This window comes from Pristiophorus japonicus, chromosome 4, assembly GCF_044704955.1.
Source record: "Pristiophorus japonicus isolate sPriJap1 chromosome 4, sPriJap1.hap1, whole genome shotgun sequence".
Taxonomy (NCBI): Eukaryota; Metazoa; Chordata; class Chondrichthyes; family Pristiophoridae; genus Pristiophorus; species Pristiophorus japonicus.
The window spans coordinates 96,078,652-96,103,452 of record NC_091980.1 but is presented as its reverse complement, the minus strand read 5'-3'; the positions used below and the strand labels follow the sequence as shown (position 1 = coordinate 96,103,452).

The 24,801-nt window shown below is 39.3% G+C and overlaps 1 protein-coding gene across 2 annotated transcripts in view; it reads right to left on the bottom strand.

Annotated features, from left to right (window-relative positions):
* Nucleotides 1-24,801, bottom strand: part of stk10 (serine/threonine kinase 10) — a 132,063-nt gene that overhangs the window by 10,197 nt on the left and 97,065 nt on the right. The window contains exons 8-14 of one of the 2 annotated variants that reach the window (XM_070878436.1): nucleotides 22,133-22,267; nucleotides 14,955-15,626; nucleotides 11,795-11,925; nucleotides 10,905-11,028; nucleotides 9,822-10,001; nucleotides 6,621-6,713; nucleotides 1,590-1,719 (exon numbers count right to left, since the gene is read on the bottom strand). In XM_070878436.1, coding sequence (XP_070734537.1) covers nucleotides 1,590-1,719; nucleotides 6,621-6,713; nucleotides 9,822-10,001; nucleotides 10,905-11,028; nucleotides 11,795-11,925; nucleotides 14,955-15,626; nucleotides 22,133-22,267 — 1,465 coding nt within the window. The remainder of the gene's footprint in view (nucleotides 1-1,589; nucleotides 1,720-6,620; nucleotides 6,714-9,821; nucleotides 10,002-10,904; nucleotides 11,029-11,794; nucleotides 11,926-14,954; nucleotides 15,627-22,132; nucleotides 22,268-24,801) is intronic. The other variant, XM_070878438.1, reaches the window with a different exon arrangement.

Sequence of the window (24,801 nt, the reverse complement as noted above, 5' to 3'; positions counted from 1 at the left end):
TTGTAGCATACATTTCTATCATATTGATATCAGTAACCTGTTATGTACTAGTTATAAAGCAATGAAGATGGTATAAAACATAAATAATCTGGTTCATTCCTCCCTTTGCCATTTTCTCCCCTCTTCTTCCTTCTTGAAAGCAATGACTCCGTTCCATAGGCAGTGGGGACTTTCCAATACCTCGTTCAACTGGCTTTTATTCATGTGACAGCATGGACAATGAGCATCTTTTCTAAAATTTGTCTTGGGATGTGGGAGATACTGGTTAGATGGCATTTATTGCTCATTCCTAGATGCTCTAGCTTGCTAATCCATTTTGGAGGCTGTAATTAATCACACAAGCCTTGATTTTAACCTGTACGGGACGGGCAGGGGAAGGCAAGTGTGTGGCGAGTGAGACAAACGGCAGGCTTGCCCAGACTTGCCAGAGTGATACTTGGGCCATTTTTACTCCTCACTGACATAGTACAGACCCGACTCAGTGGAATGTCACAGTAGCAGGGGTGAGCATGTCAGGAGGGTGTCTGCAGGGATCCACTGGAACGTTCCCGGCAGTTTGATGAGTGGAGGGTAGGGGCATGGACATGATCAGAGTCAGGAAGGGAGAAAGTCCAAGGATGTATTGTGGCTTCCGGAGGTGGCCCACAAGGAAACAGTCAAAATATAATTTTCTGCCCCCGAAGCTTCATCATGCCAGCTTCCCCAGGCGTGATTGACATTTGCACGAGTCACGCAGACCAAGGTTAAAATAAAGTTGGGATCTGAATGACGTAATCAGTACCCAATTTGTGCATGTCAATTAAGCCCTTCCCCACCTGGGGAGAGTGCCTCAAACCCTGCCCAACATGCACCCATTAAACTGGGCATGGTGTGAGTGCAGTGTGGACAAGACCAGTACCATGCTACTAATATTTTAAGAACATGCACGTTGCATTCTCGTTGGGTGTGGGGGATTAAAATTGAGCCGATAATGTGGGACTGGAGTTATATGTAGGCCTGACTGAAAGGCAGTTTCATTACCCTGAAATGTTTACAATATCCGAAAGTTTTCATGGTAATTTTTCTGCAGATAATCAAGATTTTTTGCATTCAACTTCATACCTGTGGTGGAATTATGAACGCTCGACCTCTTATTTTTCCAGGTACCATAAGTGTTGATAAATTTATTTAACAGCAGGGGGCATCGCAGGTAAATCCTAAATGTTGAAGCCAATTGTAGAGCTTCTAGTCTCGCCCTGGCTCAGTTGAAATATCAAGAGACGAGGGATTGAACTGGAGAGGTTTCTGGTCTGGATGGCTCAGCCACTCATTTGGTAACTTCATTTGAATCACTGGAGCATCTGAGTTATTATTTTTAATGTAAAGCCCTGTAGACTCAGTGGAATTTTAAATCATTCCAACAATCCTAACTTTTGCATGTACATGTTGCCCAATGTGAAGATTTGAAATGTGTATATCTATATTTAGTAATTCATTCTCTAACTATACTAATTTCATTAATGTACATTACAAACTAAGAAAAAGCAATTTTTTTTTGCTACTCCAGCTCTACATATTTAACAAATCATGACTCCACAAAAGTCTCTTACCTCTCATTAGCTGCTGTTTCTTTGCAAGACATACCCTTTCCTGATCAGAAATTTCCTTCTTATTCTGTGCAATTATTTTTTTCAGTGCCATATCCAGCTCTTGGTGTTGTTTTGATTGGAACTCCTGCTCCTAGACAGTTACATAAATGTTTCAGTGGATTTAAATAAGAGTTTCAGACTACCACCTTAATGAGCCACATTAAGATGTCTTTATCTCACCACACTGGTTATTAAGCCAATTTTGTTTCACAGTGTAATTGGCTCTGCACCATTTGAAATTCCTGACAAATAGTTTTAATTCTTCTACATCAAGAAAATACATGTTTACTAGGTCATCAGCCGCTTGTCAACACAGTATCTTTACAACAGATCAACATTACATTGCAGTAAAATTAAGAAATGGCAGCTGCTAGTAAAATGACTTGAACGGTCACTTTGAATGAGTACGATAGATATGTAAGGTCATAAGAGGATTCAAGAAAAAAGTTCGACCACAGTGGCCCTGAAGACCCAAGGCTTTGGTTTCAAAATCAATCTTTTCCAAGAATTATATAGATTATTTAACTAATGGAATGTTTGCACATGAAATTAAATGCAAGCTAATAATTTGAAATTGTGATTAACTAGTGCAATACTAATAATAATGCAACAAAGTCACTTTTTTTCCTTTTGAACTTTGTGCAAGAAAACAATGTTTTGACTGAAATGTTTGGATATAAATATCAGTCAAAGGTTAGAGGGGATAACAGAAATGGGCCACAGCAAGAGCTTGAAAGCTGAATTTGCATTCCCAAAACATGAAACATTGATTAAATAAAACTCAATATTCAAGAGAAAACAAATTACTTGAATGTTAAAGAATTCGTATACAACTGTTGTTGAATAAACTTTTCTGATGTACGATAGGAAGGAATGTAGCTAGAGTGAATATAAATTTATTTACAGCAGAGGTTACTAGGACCATGGCAAGTCAAAAATTAAATTGGAGTCTTAACTGGAAAATGACTGAACATGATTCAAGTCTTTAAAATAATGTGAAGTATTGTCAATTCTTAAGAAATTTTGGGTTAGTTCAAGAATGGGATTGAAGAGCAAAGTTGAGGAAATAGATCAAATACTGCAAAGAACATGATAATTCACGCACTGATGGCACTTGCTAAAAGCAACTGCTCAAGGTATTCTGTTTGGTAACCCTTGGCAGTCATAGAGTCTAATATCTTCTAGGTTTACCCGAGGTTGGCTCCCTCCATCAATGTGTTGGGTAGGCTGGACAAATAGTACATGGTCAGCAGAGGGAACAGGTTTGATGAGCCAAATGGACAGCTCTCATTCAATATGTTATGTTCTTGCATATGATTTAAAGACACTAAATTTGAAAATATATCAAATGCTAGCCAACATGTAAACAACATTGCCACACAGACTGGTGCAAATAGCAAGGCTTCAGTGGAATCATAATTACATGGTAATACATAGCATATAGTCTATCCCACAATTGCTATTAATAAGTAATGAAATATTTAAGGGGTAATTGGCTCAGATCTTTATACAGAAATGATGCCAAAATTTACTCCGGTTTCTGCATCAATTTTTCGGACAGGAACTTGTACCGAAATTTCCTGCGGAGCTCATTTGCCAAGGCCCGAATGTAAAAAGTGGCGTAAAAATGCAAATTCAGCAATATCATCCTGCCCTCTAAATTCTATATTCTAGATGGCTGGACAGAGACTTAAATTGGTGGTTGTTTTAGTCATTCTCTAAAACAAATTTATATATCTGTATGCTAACAATTTTACTTCATTGTATATTTCTTTAAATAATCAAACTTTCTAATAATTTAAACTTTGTTCTTCGCTATGTTAATCCTTAATAAGTGCAACTAATTCAGGAACTCCAAATGTGAATATTTAGGAAACCAAATTTGAATAGTAGCTTCAACTGGATCATATGGTTTCATACAGCCACTTTTATAATTGTATTGCTGAACTGGACCAGTATTTTTTCATATGGATTTACACTGCAATTTCTATTCAACAGTAAAAATTCTTTATTATAGATGGAAATAAAAATTGTATTTTTGAATAAGAAAGTGTCAATAATTATAAAAGTTTCTCTTTCATTTAAAAAAAAGTAAGCATCAGATCTGAGAAATGCAGTTATTTCTCCAGTTATGCTGCTATAAGGGTGACTTCGGATCCCACTGCACCTAAATTTTGAGGGGTAAATCTGCACCAGCGCATTACTGGTGTAAATGCAGGTAACTCGAGCTAGTCTTTTGCATGGGGGCGAAGCTATATAAATGATTGGCAGAGAGCTTCAGCGGATGTATCTCGGAAGCAGCATTAACGATCCAGGAAGTTCACGTTAGCGATGTGTCGGCATTAAACCGTCATAAATCAGTTACGTGTGAATTTTCTCAGTAAAAAGCAGCACAACTCCGATTTTGCACTGTAGATACGCCGATAAGTTCCAGAAAATTCCAGCTAATATTCCAAACAATGTGGCAGAGAAAATTAGTCTCCTTTCTGAACTGTAACTCTCCAGTGTTGATTTTTGGTTAATTCTGGTAAACGATTCTGGTACTGTATTAATATAAAGGCATTAATTATTGACACTTTTACAAGCAATCTGTTCCCCTGAAGATATCTGATGGAAAAATTCAGCTAAGGTAGCAAAGCCCACTTTTCACCAAGTAAATGCGCACACCTGTGAGAAAACTGGAGACCAGTAAGTTTATCATTGGCCATTTAGTTTTTAAGCGTTAAACTGAAGCCCCAGCAAATATAAACTTTGAAAAGAAAATTGTTTAAAAATGCAAAGGAAGCACAGAAATGTGTGAAAACTTTAGTTATTTCATCAGCATCTTCACCCAATAAAATCTATTGTCAGAAAGATAGAGCTCCAATTAGCACACCAAAGATAAAAAGAGCAGTGTCCACCTGTGTGTCAGGTATCTAATAATAAATGTGGGGTAAACCTGAAAGAGATTCATAAGGGTGCATCCCTATTATTCATATATTCAGAAAATGATACAGAAAAAGTTCTGAACAGTTATGGACACCTTGAAAGCCTGGTCAAGAAGATAAAAGTGAAAGCTGTAGAGGAAGAGGCAGCGAGATTTGACAGCACAGACTGTGAGGACCATGAAGCTGGGCTTCAATCACGTGACAATACATGTAAGAAAATACACTTCAACTATCAAGCAGCTCATCCTCATTATCCTAAGACAACAGATCTAAGGTGAACTGTGCCTGTTGCAAGCAAAGCTGGCTCACATAGAATTTCAGCCAGAAGCTGCTGCAGAAACCTGTTGGGAGAAATATCTTAATTCAGCTTTAAAAACAAATCAAAGAGTTTCTCGGAAGGTAGCTGGAATTGTTTTCAATGTTTAATGGATAGAAAGTTTAAAAAAAAAGCTAAATATCATGAATATTTTATGAGTATAGAAACAAAACAGTGTATTTATCTGCTCTTTAGATGTGCACAATGCTGTTTGGCTGCTTTCTTGCTTTACAGGCATTGGTGGCAAAATTGCTCCTCGCCCCGATTGGGGGCGGTAACGTTCCGGAGTCTGGTCTTTTATCGCCCGGCCCGGAAGTCCCACCCCCGACATGGAATTGGGCCGTGCACCCCTCAAAGGAAGCGGAGTGCTGTCTCCAGCACTCCGCTTCCTTTGAGGGGCGCTCCTGGGACGATAGCGCGGCACTGAGTCCAGCACTACGGGGCGCAGAAAAGGGGCAATTTCGCCCCCATTGCTTTTACAACTCGCCACTCCAGAGGGCAGTAAGAGTCAATCACATAATGTGGGACTGAAGTCATGTGTATACAATACTGGATTGGGGCAACAGGTTCCTTCTTTCATAGTCATTAGTGCATCAGCTGAGTATTTAATGAAAATCCGGCAGTTTTCAGTTATTTATTTCAGGTGCCAGCCCATAAATGATCAGATTTCTTGTATTTAACTTAACAACTTACCATAGTGGGAACTGAACTGGAGTTGCTATTTCAGTATCAGAACCACTATACTACCATATGAAAACACTCCTTAAATAGGAACAAGTTAAAGCACTTTTTCAGCATCAGATAAAATTTTGGAGTTTATTTAGTGGAAAAGTGGCAACTCTTGATAATAAGCGTCTCTTTTCCAAAAATTAACAATGACAGAAAAGATCAGATTTCTGCCCATAATTTATCAACCCAATATCTACGAGGCTGCCCATTATAGAAATATATCTGCAATAGATCAGTTCCCCAAAAGCAATTACGCATCCAAGTACACAAAAATACATGATCCCAAATACTGACTTCCACAGGACAGTGTGTCCAAAACTAACTGTATTATCAGTTACAAAGTTGGTATGGTCGACAGAACACTTAAAAGCACCCGCCCACAGATGCTACCATTACTGTTAACCCAACAGTCCACATACACCGCAGGAAAAGCATGAGCAAGGTGGTTATGAAGAGCACAAGCCAAGAATCCAATATTCTAGTGGCCGCATTAGGACTGTCTCTAATCTACCTTTTATTGCACCAGGTCTTTCACTTGACTGAAGTAAGAGGCAGATTTCTTCATTTTAAGACATTTCACTGGACCAAGACCTGAACCCCAAATTCAAGCCTATCCAGACTTCTGCAGCACCCGCTGGACAAGGACCAAACTCAACCTATAAAAAAGGTAATTCTGGCTCCTTTACGTAAAACTAGGGCATTTGAAACATCAAGGGAGATCAATTTTTGCAGCAAGTTTGTGAAAAGGGAACAATTATTTTTTGGGGTGAAGAAAGAATCGAGCTGGGAAAGGATACCCAAGTCTATCGTGTGGGGCAAGATCTATGCCAGAGTTAATCGCCAGATGTAATTTTTTGTTCATAAATGGTGCAAATGAAGAGCTTTAAACAGTAGTTGTGATGGAGAGATGAAAAAGGATCCAATGGGTTTTGGCCAGTTCAGCTCAAGAATAGCTGGAAGCAGCTTACTTATTCAATTTTAGGCCCGTTCTAATCCATTATTGCTATTCACTGCTGCTACCTGTGTCTGTTTCTTCTGTGCAAATTCTCCCATTTTTTGTTTCATGCTGTCTCTGCGTTGGTTTCTGGGAAGTTTTTCAACCTCACTCTTTACCTAATGTACAACAAAAAAGTACATATTTTAACAGTTAATCTAATAAACTGCATCAAATGCAGAGATTTCAGGATCAAGAACAAGAGTGCTTAAGCTATGTATGAAGCAGAAGTGTACTTATTTTATGCCATTTAGTCATGGCTAAGTAAAATAAATTGCAAAATGTATTTTTGATTTTCAATTTCTTTATAGATGAAGTTTGTATTGTACTTCAGAATCAATTCACAGCCAACGCCTGAATTATGCTGCTTGTCTGGAATTGCACTCTCGCAGCCAGCAAAACAAGTTCAATAAGAACCCAGGAAGTCCAAAAGACCACTGAGGATTTTCTAAACCGGGTTTGACCCCTCAGTAGGAGTTATACTCCACATGGTGCAAAGTTGGAACAGTGCAAGACGCCCTCCCCAGAGGAGCACTTACGCATCGGTGTTCTGGAGTTGGATCAAACTTGAATTTGAGTGCTGCAAAAGAGTCTGTAAAATGGAATTCATGGTAATATACATAAAGATACAGTAAAAGTGTTTTTTTGGTGGGTCCTTGTAGAGAAGCCGTGCTTTAAAAAAATACTTGGCGTCCTCCTAAAATGGAAGCATTTAACCACCCCACGGTTCTCTTACAAAATATACTTCACAATTGACAGTTTTCTTCAATGTGTGTTCAGTTGCAAATGTATTTAAAAAATGTTTAATAACACTTTTCTGCCAATTAAAGAAAATTTTCTGAATGCTATTAAAGATAGAAAAAACTTCCTGGTAATCATTTTTTTTGGAAAAGTGTTCCATTGATACTTGAACAGTTAGGGGTAGGGGTAAGGTTAGGGTTAGGGCCAGGCGTATGGATAGGGATAGGGTTAGAATCATATGGTCACTTTAAAAAAAAAATCAGAAACCTAGGCAAAGAGCCAAAGCCCATAGTGTATCATGGTTGGAGAGAGTAGAGGAGAAGATGAGATAAATCTTGTAGTATTACCAACATGGGTTTAAAAAAAAACTAAGCTGTCAGAAGAATAGATCAAGGGAGGCAAGGAATTCCAGAGTTTTGAAGGAAAGAATGAAGCAGGAGACAGTGCGAGGAGTCTCGACTTCGACACAAGGATGGAGTAAGGAGGAAGAGTGATTAAGACAGCATATCTGCAGCTTAAGAGGTCACAGGCAACAATGGTCAAAGTGATATTGATAAAAGAGATGAGAAAAGTTGAGGCAAGTGTGAGAGCGAACAAACCAGGCTTTACTTGTATCCTGTCCAGAAGCACAAAAGGGGTTAAAGGAGCCTCCTCAGGTGTTTGAACCTCCTCTGCTACAAGAATTTATTGGTGAGAATGTGGAACTTGCTGCCATATGGAATGGTTGAAGCAGACAGCATTGGCATATTTAAGGGAAGGCTTGATGCATACCAGTAGGTAATCGAGCGATACGGGGCATTGTGGGAAGAGGTCATTACAGTGGGAGTAAGCTTATATCGAGTATAAACAACTGCACAGACCAATTGGGCCGAATGGCCTGTTTCTGTGCCATAGATCCTAGTAATTCTATTCTTAGTTGTTCCTTCAGAAGCTAAGATTTGTGTATGACTTGGAAGAAAGCTGCAATCTGAATAAATGAATGTGTTATTTTGCTCACTTTGCATGCAAAGAGGTTCCCACCTTTTTACCATACCCTGGGCTGATTTCTCTACAGGCGATAATATTAAATTCTGTCGTTTGCATGGCGTACCACACTTACTGTTGCCTCTGCTTCAATGGGGTGACACACTACAGCAAGGTATGCCATATATTTACCAACTGGGAGATATTTTAAAAATCCTGTAACTCCAGGAACAACTAGGACTTCAACTGGAGTTTCCAGCATAGGAGTTTAGTATTGTACCACTAGAGCTACAGGACCAGGGAGGACTGGCCAAATGGGAAATTGGGAGATTTCTTTGGGTGTCCCAGTGAATCGTTCTATACCACTGTATTACCTAGCGTTTCCTATTTCGCTAGAATCCCGAAGAATCCTTCATGCTTTCGGGGGAGCTATTGTTGGAGATGAAAACTTTGCTAACACGGAATCAGCCATTTAAATATTTGATCAATATAGTTACAATAACTACCTTATTAAATGATCAAAATAACTAATTTGCATATCTCCTGAAGAATTCCAAATTAGACAAAATCTAAATAGTTACGAATACAATACACATGTGGGAGGTGTTGCGCTTACTATCCTCCACACTAATGTCTCCCTTCCCTCCATGTCAGTCATGCTATGATACAAGTGGAGGTCAGATACTCGAGGGAAGGATGGAAAATCAGAAGGAGTATTCCACCCCACTGGCTGCTCTTGCACACATTAAATTGGCCCAGTTACAATGAGGCACAGGACAAATAGTTAGTCCACTCTCATGCCTTTGGAACAGGGCACCTAGTGAAGAGAAAAATACAAGAATTGCAAACAGATTACAAAATACCAACTGTAGTCTCTTTAAAAAAAAAAGTTAATATGTGTATGTGATTTGCATTGGAAAACAGTAAACATGTACCAGTTCTAGAGTAACATCAAACCAAGTATTTCAATCACAATGTAAAAAAGTTACAACATTCTTCAGGTACAAAGATCAAATGTGCATGACCATGTACACATTAAAATCTTTTGACAGAAAACCTCACCTGTGCACCATAACATTTCATCTGTTTTAACTGAAAGGATGTTAGAACAGAATTAAATCAGCAAAGTGTCAGAAACAAAGTGACCAAAGATGAATAAGTTATCTAGCAAAGAGTAGTTTCAGTGCGTGTTTAAACTTTACAAACAAGAATTTGAACTCAAAGTCCAGTGGTCACGGGTTGTATATGCTACCTGCACTTGGACTTCAAGTAACTTGCAGGCTTTGTTTAGTTTTTAATGAACATCATAAGCACAAAACAGGGAGCTTCAGAGATTATGGACAGATTAGAGGTCCCATTCTAAATAACAGGATCCGAAGAATTGCTATCAATCGTCATCTCAGTCACATGTTGAAAACGTAGCTCGTTTTGACTGCATTTCAAGCTTTCACAAAATTTCCATGCAAGTTTGCTGGAAAGCTTTCAACTTGATAATGTACCTTGTCATATTTTATTAACTTTACCTCTTTCTTCTTAGCTTTCAACTGATCAATGAATTTGGCATATTCCTTTTCTTGCTCAGCTTTGATTCGTTTGGCCTCATCGCGTAGACGGTTTGTGTGTTCCTGTTCCATTTTCTCAATCTGCTGCTTCTGCTGTCTTTCCAGATTCTCCAACTCTGTGTCAAAGAACTTTTTCTTTGCCTGCAGACAAAAATAGTAACGGTTCATACTGCATTCATTATTCAAAAGGAATTCCTGAAAAAACACAGCCAACTCTATCAAAAGAAGCAGAACTTATAACCAAATATCTATTTCCCAAATCATGTCTGAAAATGTTTTCATAAAGAATATACTAGAACAAAGCTGTACAGTGGATCTGTCCCTCAACTATTTCTCCTAAAATTTCATGAGAAAAGTGATTTAAAAAAAAACTATACCCCGACAGGATTTAAATCCTAATCATCTTTGTCAGCCGTGGCTCAGTTGGTAACACTCTCGCCTCGAGTCAGAAGGTTGATTGTTCAAGTCCCACAATATCTAGGCTGACACTCCAGTGCAGTACTGCGGGACTGATGCATTGTGGGAGGTGCCAGCTTTTGGATGAGACGTTAAATTTAGGCCCCAAAAGATCTCATGGCACTATTGCAAAGTCCTGGTCAATATTTATCCCTCAAGCAATATTAAAAAGATTATCTGGTCATTATCACATTGCTGATTGTGGGAGCTCACTGTGTGCAAATTGGCTGTCACATTTCCTACATTACAACAGTGACCACGCTTCAAAAAGTACTTCATTGGCTGTGAAGCGCTTTTGGACATCTGGTGATCATGAAAGGCGCTATATAAATGCAAGTCTTTCTTTTCATAGACGCAGTATCATGTGAATGCTGCGAGCTGAAATGTGGGTTTCCATATTCGCGCACACAACCCTTCATCAGATCCATGAATATGATCGGCATAATCAGGTGGCTAGCACTCTCTCATGGACAGTTGTTTTTATCCACAAAGACAATTACCGAAGAGCAACACAATTTTGAGCCTCATCCCAGAAATTACAAATACCAAGTGTTTAAAAAGAAAATGTCGTAGTACGATAAATCATACATTCATCTCCTGCTCAAACCGTCGAATCATTTGTTCTAATTGCTGCTGTAGCTTGAAATTGAGTAGAGTTTGAGCCCGATGTTGTTCCTTCTGAAGCAACCGCAACTCTCGCAGCTCCTGCCGCCTGTTGATATAAAGAAAAAAAATTCAAAGATCATGCAGAGCTTTTACGTGATGTACCATAGATCGGGCAATTTCTGCATGAGCCTTATTTTCCCGAATTTCATAAATGTCCTTTGCCACAAAAATAAACCCATAGCTAAATTAGTTTTTTTTTTTTTAAATACAAAATTTCACAAAAATGACCAGGTACGAAGTTAAAACTGTAGTTCTTTCCAATCAGCTTGATCTTGCAAAAATTGTGCCAATGACCTATATTAGTTTCTACAGTTTCCATTATACAGGTACAACGTTCCGAATCCAGAATTCTGAAAACCTGAATTGTCCTAAAAACGGACATTTTTGAAGCGGCCAAGATGGTGACATTGAGCGGTGAGGGATGAGGAAACAGGGAAAAAAAAAAAATGCAGCGCTGGGGGGCCGCGAGAATCAGAGGAGTGGCGGGAATCAGCAAGGAACGTCAACACGAGGTCCAAAATCTGGTAAAACACAAAAACCGGCACGGATTCGGACCAGAGGCTGTCGGATTTCAGACTTGATTTTCTTATCCGAAATCCGGCAAAACCCGAAATCTGGCATGGACTCGGTCCCGAGGATTCCAGATTTCAGGCGCTGTACCTGTATTATGAAAACTTGGAAATTTGTTTAAGCAGTTGAAAGACAAGGCCTGTAAAGTGAAATAAAATGATCCAAATAGATTGTGAAGTTAATAGAAGCTATTTGTTCAATAGATTCAAAGATGTATAAATTTAAAAAATCTTTTCACATGCCTTAGAAATCGCATTTCCTCAGCTTTCTTCTCATCCTCACCAATAATCTTTGAAGTAGTGACACTCACTTCCACTCCATCGACAACAAACTTTCGAGTTCGTTTGAGAGTTTTGTTGTATGCTTTGTTACCCTACACAAAAACACCACACACCAATTTTAAATTGCACAAAGTGAATCACACTTGATTGGTTAATTTCATTCGCCAGTTAGTAAGTATGATTGATCTATTTTTAGAACACTTGCTGGCTTTTGGGTTTCTTCAAGCTCTTTCACCAGTTTGACAGAATTTCCTAAATGGAATATTCGCAGTCGTGGTTGTTCCTATGTTATCATGAGGTACATTTGCCCATGGGTTTATTTCTCTTGCTTATACTGCCCCCTTAAGCATCAGGACCAGAAGTCAGCACAGTTAAGTGTCTTGTGTATTTTAATATTCGTGCACAATTATCTCCTTGTTGACATTGTTGTTTACTGAAAACGATTGACTCAAATTACTGGACAACAGCAAAAATAATCATTCGTTATTCACTTAATCAAAAAACAGTTAAATCTGGCTGATTTAACACACATTTTGTCTGGGCACTCAAATGATAGATGCCCATATGGTTGAGGAATTGGAGGGCACTTGTCTTTCAATCAAGTAACCCAAGCAAGGAGCCTACACCTACAAAAGGAGGAAGAAAATTTAACAGAATATTTTCTTTAAAAATAGTGCAGGGATGTGTAGTTAGGAAAAAGATTCTAAACACAGGCAGAAATTGGAAGAGCCAAGCAGCAGTCCATCAAATGCTTACTGTAAAACAAAAAAAACAACCATAAAATGATGGCAGAGACTGAAAAATGAACACTGAAGACAACAATGGACAATGCCCTAATGAGCAAGTTTACTGACCGAGAGGAAGACATACTGAGGAGTTTAGCAATGTCAAAAACTTAAAATGGAGTGATGTCACTTTCCTTGGCTTACATGACAAAGTATATTAAACAGTGAAGAAAGAATGTAAAGTAAGAACAAGAGACTGGGGTAGGGTAGAGGGTTTACAGTGCTTGCACTTGGGTAAGGCTTCCCATTTGAAGTAATATATCTTTTGGATTGAAGTATGCAGTGCATAACCATTCTGTACAAGCCAGAATAAAGGAACATATTTAGACCCTTTTATTTTAAAATACAACTGTGCGAGAAGATACGAAAATTCCAAGTTATCAGTTGCTAATTGATGTGGGGTTATGCTAGATTTCTTATCAGTTGCTGCTAGAATAATTTAATGTGAAGATGCTTTGGCCACATCTTGCACACGATGCAAGTCTGAGTACTATTTGCAGCACACAGTTCTTGGCTTGCATGGTGATGAGCATTAATAATTAGAACCGATAAACTCTCAGCTCTGCAACCAACAAATGAAATCTGCTCAGATTCAGCTTGGATGATGGAGCTATTTATTTCAGATGGGTTTTGTATCAATAGCTCTATTTCACTTAAGCCATTGTACCAGTGAATTCAAATTTCTTAACTGCATTTCCAAAAAAGCATAATGTTTTTGAATCTTGGATATATGTTTTAAATGAGTTGTTTATCACAATCCAGTACAATTTGCTACTCAAGAGCCAATACCATTTGGTATATTTAAAATTTGTCTCAGAAAGATGATATATGCTACATCCCTTGAAAATAGCATAGCACATGCTCATTCCTGATATAAACTGTAAATACTAAGTTACAGCGATCGGACCATTCACTTTATTAAAAAAAAGGTTGGAAAAATTAACAGTAGTGAATGCCTGAATTTCCAATTTATGTTGCTAAAGAGCAAGGGACCCACTACCAGTTCAGATTGGAAAATTACTCTTCACCCCAACCCCTTATCAAATGCTATGCCTTTCTTGTTAAATAAACTTCAGCAGGCAAGTGATCAATATATTCTGTTTTTCTCTCCACAAATGCTGCCTGACCCACTGAGATTTCCAGCATTCTGTTTTTATCAGATTCTAGCATCTGCAGTATTTTGCTTTTGTATTTGTCAATATATTCTCTGTGCTACATGTAATAAAGGCCTTTTGTCACACATTTTACGACCATGAGGTTGCACTGCACTGGAGAAAATGACTTAAATGAGAAAATGATTAAACATTTTTGACTGATTTGTATATTTTGTATTTATCAGTTAAAATTGATGACAACCCTGTCTGAAGACAAACTCACTGCTAAAATTTGAAATGGCAGCCAAGACATTTTGTCTGGCTTACAGTCATAGAACTCTGAGTTAGGTGTGAATTAGATTGTGTCGTACAGGTCATGAGTTGCAGTCATTAGGTTTTGGGGTGCCTAGATTGCAGATATGGCTAGTTTCCTCTCTCATTAGCATTCCATGTAGCTTACTTGAGGATATGATGATTTATTATGTGATTAATTTGATTATCGATTGATCTATCTATCTTCAAAAGTACAGTAGGTGTCAAACTTGAGAATGTTTGTGTTCAGCAGTTCTAGCATGGTAGCCGATATAGTCAAATGAGTAGAACTCCACAGGCAGTTAGGGTTCTGGTTTTCTACATGCAACACCACAAGACTGCATTCTGTGTACTAAGGACAAGAGAAGACTCTTCTATTTTACTCGAAGCAACTGTTTCATTTGTTGCTTGACCATTCATTGTCACCTGGAGAAAGCCTAAAACTGAAAAAGGATAAATTAACCCTGAGCACTCTACATCCAGATCTTTCATGATCTGAAATAGGAGTGGAAATAAACTTGACTGGTTAATATAGATGCATGATAAGTTCCAGCTTTCTGCCTTCTGGGTTTACAGGAGATATATTGAGGATATTACATCAATTCCAATATACAATGTTATGCTAAATAAGGTATTAGTCCTGGGTTAAGAAATCCAACAATTACACTCCCAGCTCTCGAGTCTGGTTCACTTGAGGGGAATCTGCTGTAATCGTTGAGTTAAAAAAAATAACCATAATAATGGCATTTATTAGAAGTAATCTATGGCAAATATAAATTGTGTGGGTGTGTGTGTGCCGTATTGATCCAATAGAAAACCAATATTTTTCAAAAATTGCAGACGCACAACATACACTTTTCTGTGTCAATGCCAGTAAGACAGTGACTCCCTTAACAATCCTGAACTTTTTAAACAACAAAAATTTCTTACCCGTATTGATAGAGAGCCACTTTCCTTGTTCAAAGAGAGATCACCTGAAAGGGAAATGTTCAAGTCAAGGCTATCGGAAGCAGATATGCTACCCGAATCAGAATCTCTCTTTGACTTTCTATTGGTAGAATCTACTGCTCCATTGAGAGTTAATGAATCCGGGACCAGAGTGACTTTATCAGATTTACTTTCCTTTTCATTTCTGGTTAGCAATTCTCTCTCATTCTTTGAATCAGCAGTGCCCTCAGAAATCTGCACGTCTGTAGACTGAACAGACTCAGAATTATCTGTCAAACTTTGTTGCTGCTGCTCAGTGGAATTCTGTTCTGATACTTTGTTCTCTTCTGAAGCATTTATGCCCTCCTTCGTTTTTCCATCATTAGTCTGCAAATCCATTTTAGACTTGTCTTTTGCACATGGGCTGGTCTTACCATCATCAGTTCCAGAGTCTGAGCTGATAGTCTTCACCGAGTTTTCACTCTCTGCTTTGTCACTGTCACTGCCACATATGCCCTCATCCAATAGTCCTTCACTGGACTTATCAGCTTGATCTTTCATAACTTCGGAACCAGCATTGTTGACTTCTAAAGGCTCCAATATCTTGGGAAGTTTTTCTGCTTCCAGACTGATTTGGCTCAGTTCGGAGGGACCACGTGCGTGACCTGGGAGTGGCTAAAGAATAGCACTTTATTTTAATTAGGTAGGATAAGAGTCTGCATTTCAGGCAATTACTACTTTTAATTTTAGAAAGTCTGGAAATAGGTTTACTGTGTTTAGGATGCAAGATGGGAGAATAAAATTGTTAAAACCACATGGTTTATTTACAATATATAGCATTTTTGTGCAAACACAGTTTCTACTTCAATTACACAAATGTAACCGTAAATATAACCTAACGCCACATGAATTTCTGCATTTATACATGGACTTTCCGTACTTTAGAAGTCACATTCATACTATAATATAGAAAATAGCAGAGCTAAAGATCGCATATGGAGCATTTGTTTGGCTAAATTGATTTGGTACAAAACAGAAAATAGGATTTAATAAAAATGTAGAATGATATAGCATGTGAGGCCATTCAGCTTATTTTCCCTGTGCTGGCTCTTTGAAAGAGCTATCTAATTAGTCCCAACCTCCGGCACTTTCCTCATAGCCCTGCAATTTTTTCCTTTTCAAGTATATATCCAATTCCCTTCTGAAAGTTACTACTGAATCTGCTTCCACCACTCTTTCAGGCAGTGCATTTCAGATCATAACAATCCATATATAAAAAAAATTCTCATCTCCCCTCTGGCACTTTTGCCAATTAACTTTGCCCTCCTGCCAGTAGAAACAGTTTCTCCTTATCTACTCTATCAAAACCCCTAATAATTATGAACACCTCTTAACTTTATCTGCTCTAAACAATTCCAGTTTCACTAGTCTCTCTATTATTTTATTCCGGAGATCATTTTAAGAACATAAGAAATGGGAGCAGGAGTAGGCCATTTGGCCCCTCGAGTCTGTTCTGCAATTTAATATCATGGCTGATCTGATCATGGACTCAGCTTCCCATAGCCCTTTATTCCCTTATCACTTAAAAATCTGTCTACCTCCACCTTAAATATATTCAATGACCCAGCCTCCACAGCTCTCTGGGGCAGAGAATTCCACAGGTTTACAACCCTCAGAAAAGAAATTCTTCTTCATCTCCGTTTTAAATCAGCGACCCCTTATTCTGAGACCATGTCCCCTAGTTCTAGTTCTAGTTTTCCCCATGAGTGGAAATATCCTCTCTGCATCCACCTTGTCGAGCCCCCTCATTATCTTATATGTTTCGATAAGATCACCTCTCATTCTTCTGAACTCCAATGAGCATAGGCCCAACCTACCTTCATAAGTCAACCCCCTCATCTCCGGAATTAACCTAGTGAACCTTCTCTGAATAGCCTCCAATGCAAATATATTCTTTCTTAAGTATGGAGACCAAAACTGTATTGGTGTGGCCTCACCACTACCTTGTACAGTTGTAGCAGGGCTTCTCTGCTTTTATACTCCATCCCTCTTGCAATAAAGGCCAACATTTCATTTGCCTTCCTGATTACTTGCTGTACCTGCATACTAACTTTTTGTGTTTCATGCACAAGAACACCCAGGTCTCTTTGTACTGCAGCACTTTGCAATTTTTCTCCATTTAAAAAATAATTTGCTTTTTTATTCTTTCTGCCAAAGTAGATAACCTCACATTTTCCCATATTATACTCCATCTGCCAACTTTTTGCCCACTCACTTAGCCTGTCTATATCTCTTTGCAGATTTTTTGTGTCCTCCTCACAATTTGCTTTCCCACCCATCTTTGTATCATCAGCAGACTTGGCTACATTACACTCAGTCCCTTCATCCAAATGAGGCCCCAACACTGATCCCTGCAGCACCCCACTAGTTACTGTTTGCCAACCGGAAAATGACCCATTTATCCCGACTCTCTGTTTTCTGTTAGTTAGCCAATCCTCTATCCATGCTAATATATTACCCCCAACCCCGTGAGCTTTTATCTTGTGCAGTAACCTTTTACGTGGCATCTTATCGAATGCCTTCTGGAAATCCAAATACACCACATCCACTGGTTCCCTCTTACCCACCCTGCTCTTTACATCCTCAAAGAACTCCAGCAAATTTGTCAAACATGATTTCCCTTTCATAAAACCATGCTGACTCTGCTTGATTGAATTATGATTTTCCAAATGTCCCGCTACTGCTTCCTTAATAATGGACTTCAGCATTTTCACGACAGATGTTAGGCTAACTGGTCTAGAGTTTCCTGCTTTCTGTCTGCTTCCTTTTTAAAAAAAATATAAAAAACAGGTACGTTACATTTGCTGTTTTCCAATATGCTGGGACCTCCCCAGAATCCAAGGAATTTTGGTAAATTCCAACCACTATCTCTGCAGCCATTTTTTTTAAGATCCTAGGATGCAAGCCATCAGGTCCAGGGTACCTGTCCACCTTTAGTCCCATTATTTTGCCAAGTACTACTTCTTTAGCGAGTGATTGTTTTTTTTTATGTTCCTCCCTCCCTTTAGCCCCTTGATTATCCACTATTGGGATGTTCTTAGTGTCTTCTACCATGAAGACTGATGCAAAATATTTGTTCAAAGTCTCTGCCATTTCCCTGTTCCTCATTATTAATTGCCCCATCTTATCCTCTAAGGGACCGACATTTAGTATAGCCACTCTTCATTTTTATATTCCTGTAGAAACTCTTACTATCTGTTTTTATATTTCGTGTTAGTTTACTTTCATAATCTATCTTCCCTTTCCTTATTATTTATTTATTTATTTATTTTTAGTTGTTCTTTGTTGGCTTTTAAAATTTTCCCAATCTTCTGGCCTCCTACTATTTTTGGCCACTGTGTATGCCATTGTTTTCAATTTGATACTATCCTTTATTTCCTTAGTTAGCCACGGATGGTTATCCCTTCTCTTATAGTTCTTTCTTCTCATTGGAATATATTTTTGTTGAAAGTTTTGAAATATCTCCTTAAATGTCCGCCACTGCTCACTGTCGCACACTTTAATCTATTTTCCCAGTCCACTTTAGCCAACTCTGCTTTCATACCTTTGTAGTCTTCTTTATTTAAGCTTAGGACACTGGTTTGAGAACCAACTTTCTCACCCTCCAACTGAATTTGAAATTCAAGCATGCTATTCTAAGAGGATGCTTTAATAGGAGATCGTTAATTAATCCTGTCTCATTGCACAGAACCAGATCCAAGATAGCCTGCTTCCTGGTTGGTTCCGCAACATATTGCTCAAGGAAACTATCCCGCATGCACTTTATGAACTCTTCAAGATACCCTGGCCAATTTGATTTGTCCGCTCAAAATCGCCCATGAATATTGGCGTTCTTTTTTCTTTTCAAGCCTCCATTATTTCTTGATTTATACTCTATCCAACAATGTAGCTATTTTTAGGGGGCCTATAGATTACGCCCACCAGTGACATTTTCCCTTTATCTCCATCCGAACTGATTCAACATTGTGCTCTTTTGAGCCAGTATCGTTTCTCACCATCACACTGATATCTTACTAACAGAGCTATCCCCACCACCTTTTCCTTTTTGTCTGTCCTTCCGAATTGTCAAATACTGCATAATATTTAGTTCCCAGCCTTGGTCACCTTGCAGCCACGTCTCTGTAATGGCTATCAGATCATACCCATTTGTAACCATTTGTGCCGTCAACTCATCTAATTTGTTAAGAATTGATTGGCGAATGATACTCAAGGGGTTGACTGTGGATGGGCAATGGCAGACATTTAGAGACTGCATGGATGAACTACAACAATTGTACATCCCTGTCTGGTGTAAAAATAAAAAAGGGAAGGTGGCTCAACCGTGGCTATCAAGGGAAATCAGGAATAGTATTAAAGCCAAGGAAGTGGCATACAAATTGGCCATAAATAGCAGTGAACCCAGGGACTGGGAGAAATTTAGAACTCAGCAGAGGAGGACAAAGGGTTTGATTAGGGCAGGGAAAATAGAGTACGAGAGGAAGCTTGCTGGGAACATTAAGATGGACTGCAAAAGTTTCTATAGATATGTAAAGAGAAAAAGGTTAGTAAAGACAAACGTAGGTCACCTGCAGTCAGAATCAGGGGAAGTCATAACTGGGAACAAAGAAATGAGAGACGAATTGAACAAGTACTTTGGTTCGGTATTCACTGAGGAGGACACCAACAACCTTCCGGATATAAAAGGGGTCAGAGGGTCTAGTAAGGAGGAGGAACTGAGAGAAATCCTTATTAGTCGGGAAATTGTGTTGGAGAAATTGATGGGATTGAAGGCCGATAAATCCCCAGGGCCTGATGGACTGCATCCCAGAGTACTTAAGGAGGTGGCCTTGGAAATAGCGGATGCATTGACAGTCATTTTCCAACATTCGATAGACTCTGGATCAGTTCCTATGGAGTGGAGGGTAGCCAATGTAACCCCACTTTTTAAAAAAGGAGCGAGAGAGAAAACAGGGAATTATAGACCGGTCAGCCTGACATCAGTAGTGGGTAAAATGATGGAATCAATTATTAAGGATGTCATAGTAGCGCATTTGGAAAGAGGTGACATGATAGGTCCAAGTCAGCATGGATTTGTGAAAGGGAAATCATGCTTGACAAATCTTCTGGAATTTTTTTGAGGATGTTTCCAGTAGAGTGGACAAGGGAGAACCAGTTGATATGGTGTATTTGGACTTTCAGAAGGCTTTCGACAAGGTCCCACATAAGCGATTAATATGCAAAGTTGAAGCACATGGGATTGGGGGGTAGTGTGCTGATGTGGATTGAGAACTGGTTGGCAGACAGGAAGCAAAGAGTAGGAGTAAATGGGTACTTTTCAGAATGCCAGGCAGTGATTAGTGGGGTACCGCAAGGTTCTGTGCTGGGGCCCCAGCTGTTTACATTGTACATTAATGATTTAGACGAGGGGATTAAATGTAGTATCTCCAAATTTGCGGATGACACTAAGTTGGGTGGCAGTGTGAGCTGCGAGGAGGATGCTATGAGGCTGCAGAGTGACTTGGATAGGTTAGGTGAGTGGGCAAATGCATGGCAGATGAAGTATAATGTGGATAAATGTGAGGTTATCCACTTTGGTGGTAAAAAGAGAGAGACAGACTATTATCTGAATGGTGGGAAAAGGGGAGATGTAACGAGACCTGGGTGTCATGGTACATCAGTCATTGAAGGTTGGCATGCAGATACAGCAGGCGGTTAAGAAGGCAAATGGCATGTTGGCCTTCATAGCGAGGGGACTTGAGTACAGGGGCAGGGAGGTGTTGCTACAGTTGTACAGGGCCTTGGTGAGGCCACACCTGGAGTATTGTGTACAGTTCTGGTCTCCTAACTTGAGGAAGGACATTCTTGCTATTGAGGGAGTGCAGCGAAGGTTCACCAGACTGATTCCCGGGATGGCAGGACTGACCTATCAAGAAAGACTGGATCAACTGGGCTTGTATTCACTAGAGTTCAGAAGAATGAGAGGGGATCTCATAGAAACGTTTAAAATTCTGATGGGTTTAGACAGGTTAGATGCAGGAAGAATGTTCCCAATGTTGGGGAAGTCCAGAACCAGGGGTCACAGTCTAAGGATAAGGGCTAAGCCATTTAGGATCGAGATGAGGAGAAACATCTTCACCCAGAGAGTGGTGAACCTGTGGAATTCTCTACCACAGAAAGTTGTTGAGGCCAATTCACTAAATATATTCAAAAAGGAGTTAGATGAAGTCCTTACTACTAGGGGGATCAAGTGGTATGGCGAGAAAGCAGGAATGGGGTACTGAAGTTACATGTTCAGCCATGAACTCATTGAATGGCGGTGCAGGCTCGAAGGGCCGAATGGTCTACTCCTGCACCTATTTTCTATCTATGTTTCTATGAATGCTGCGTGCATTCAGATAAAGAACTTTTACATTTGTTTTTTTTTTTAAAAAACATTTTTTCCTTCTTTGACCCCACTTTCTGATACACTTTTATGTTTATACATTCTGTCCCTTCCTGGCACGCTCTGGTTTTCATTTCCCCCAGTGCTACCCTGCTCTATTGCGTTCTCCTTGTTTTTTTGACTTTTTCATTTTCCACTCACCTGAACCCTCGCCCCCATTATTTTGTGTGAAGCCCTCTTTACAGCCCTAGTTATTCGATTCGCCAGGAACCTAGTCCCAGCATGGTCTAAGTGGAGCCCGTCCCATTGGAACAGTTCCCTCTTCCCCCAGTACTGGTGCCAGTGCCCCATTAACCAAAACCCCATTTCTCCCACACCAGTCTTTGAGCCATGTGATTTGGTAAATCACCTCTGCACACTCTTGAAAGCCTCGACATTCTTCCTGAAAAGTGTGGTGCCCAGAATGGGACAGAGTATTTCCGCTGAGGCGTAACCAGTGATTTATAAAAGGTTCAGCATAACTTCTGTGCTTTTGCAAATTACTTTCAACACTATTTTAAAATGGAATCCCTAGAAGATATAAAGCATAACAAGTAAAAAAAAAAAGCTGCTGTTTTCAAACATACTCCAAACATTGCTTTATATTCTGATAGACACACTCCTATACAGGCACTTTAGGCTACATTACAGCAACTTTGTCTTGGCCTGGCCATAATTTGAAACAATTCTAAAAATAAATGATATTTCAATTTGCACTTACTGATAATGGTTCTGATGAGTCTTCATCTTCTGCTTCCTCTCTATTGTCTTCTATTTCCTCCATCACTTCAGCCTTTGCCTCTGCCACCAATTCCCTGAGTGGCTTATTACTACTGACACTGCTCACAAATGGGTGCTGTTAAAACAAAAGAAAGATTGTATACACTATAATAATTCAGCTGCGACTGCACACAAATGCATCTATTGAAATTTTGGACCCTACTGGAATTCAATTTTCACTCTAGAATTCTAGATTATATACATCCTGCTTAATTTATTTTTGTGGGGGATTGTTAGGAGGATAAAATGAACAATAGCACCAGGTTATTCTATCACCACAGAGAGGAAAAAATATTTCCAAAATCTGATTAAAAGACTACTGCAGGAACATCTACCCGCCCCCCCCCCCCACACACACACACACTCCAAAATAAGAGTGGATCAAAATAGATTAAAAAGGTACAATGGCTTCATAGAATGCATGTGTGAACAACAGAATTCAGTACAAAGCATATAACACAATGCACATTCACACTCTTCTAGCATGATCAAAGGTTAAGAAAAAGACACAGGCACTTTAGACTACATTAAAGAGATTTCAATTAAATAGGAAAATATATAATCTTGGCACAAGCGAGGGAACAGACATTTAGTATCAACACTATTCAATCTATAAAAATTAACAAGTATTATTCATGAAGGGTTTCAATTTTGATGTCCAGTATGATTTAGCAGGTTCTGAATCCAGAATGTTGCAACATCCCAGGTAACTGCACTGGATGGCGGCGTGAGCCTTTGGCCTAGTGGTAGCATTCCCACCTCTGAGGCAGGAGGTGCAGAGCACGAATGCTGCTTCAGACCATCAAAGTGGAGACAGTAGATCCAGAATTCTGGGTCGACAGCCAATGATACTCACGTTGTGTGCGTACGGGTGCCCCACTACCGCTCATATGAGTTTTGGGAGCCCTTAAAACCCTCCTGTAGTACAGAACTAACCACTTATTCGGATGGTATAAAGATGGTTACAGCCATTGAAGGAGCGTCTAAATCGTGGCCTGTTAAGCAGCCTGCGAATCCCTCCACTCCTTCATACCATCTCCAAGGGAAGAGTGTGAAGATATGAAAAACAAACAACTGCATTGGATATTCTCAGCCTCTGGTACATACATCATTTCGTAAGACAAACTTCAGCGCTGTATTTAAAAAAAAATAATGCCAGACACTTGCATGTTGACCTGGCAAAGCTAAAAGATGGAATTTGGTGAGCAAGCTAATGCCCTATATTATCCCATCATGTCACAAGAAATTGCCATTCTTTAAGCCTTTCCCTGGTTTACCAGTATGAAGAAATTTTACCCCAGTGTTATGAAAACACTCCTGTGAAACCAATTCGACTGTAGTTTGCACGCAGTTTGAGGATGAGGAGGTTCCTTCACCCCTTGTCCCTATGCAAAGAAATGTGAGCAGTTGGAAGTTATTTAGTAATTTATTGAAAGTTTGGCATTCATTTCAAGCCAATAACTTCAAATAAATTTGGGACATTTATCAATGTCAGGTACATTTATCAAAAGTTTTGAAAATGGAATAATGAGTGCTTTCCAAGTAACCCATCCCACCACATAATTTAAAAAGTGACAAGAAAACACTGAAATAGTCACAAACTGAAGGTTGAGCTATATGTAAATAAGTTTTCTTAAATTTAGATGTGACAAATACTGCAATTACAATACAGCTACAGGTTGAACACAGGTATAATCTTCATGTTAGATTCTCAAAATTATGAAAAGGCAAAATTCTTAATTGACAGCACAGAGCTCTGTCAATCAAATTTAAAACATTGGCTGTGCGTAAACTGCAGCTAAGGTAAAGCCAGAGGTGCCAAATCTCAAACGAATGCTGCTTGGCTGCAGTTAATTTGCCTGCTTGTATTGTTGCAATACCCAAAGTTTTAAATGTCAGCTGTGGCTCAATTGGTAGCACCCTCACCTCGGAGTCAGAAAGTTGTGGGTTCAAGTACCATTCCAAAGACTTGAGTACAAAAATCTAAGCTGACACTCCAGTGCAGTGCTGAGGGAGTGCTGCGTTGTCGGAGGTGCTGTCTTTCGGAACACACGTTAAACCGAGACCCTGTCTGCCCTCTCAGGTGGATGGAACAGACCCTATGGCACTATTTCGAAGCAGAGCTGGGGAGTTATCCCTCAAGCAACATCACGAAAACATTATCTGGTCATTATCACAATGCTGCATGTGAGAGCTTGCTGTGCGCAGATTGGCTGCCGTGTTTCCTACATTACAACGGCAATTACACTTCAAGGTACTTAATTGGCTGTAAAGTGCTTTGGGACGTCTGGTGGTCATGAAAGGAGCTATATAAATGCAAGTCTTTTTTTTAATCTGGTTTACACTAGCAAAATATCCAGCCTAGTTAAAAAGCTGTTTTTTCTCAAATTAATTATGATGCCCTTTCACAAATATGAATAAATAGTAACTTTCAATCATTGTTAACATACACTATAGGGAAGGGAAGGTCGAGGAAGTGACTCCTGGCAGATTATTCACCAACAGTGGAAGAAGTGTGATGTAAGTGAAAGGTTAAAATGAAAGTTACATTAAACAAATCCCATGACATTGCTTGTGACAAGCCAGAGGATCATTTTTTTAATAAAAAGG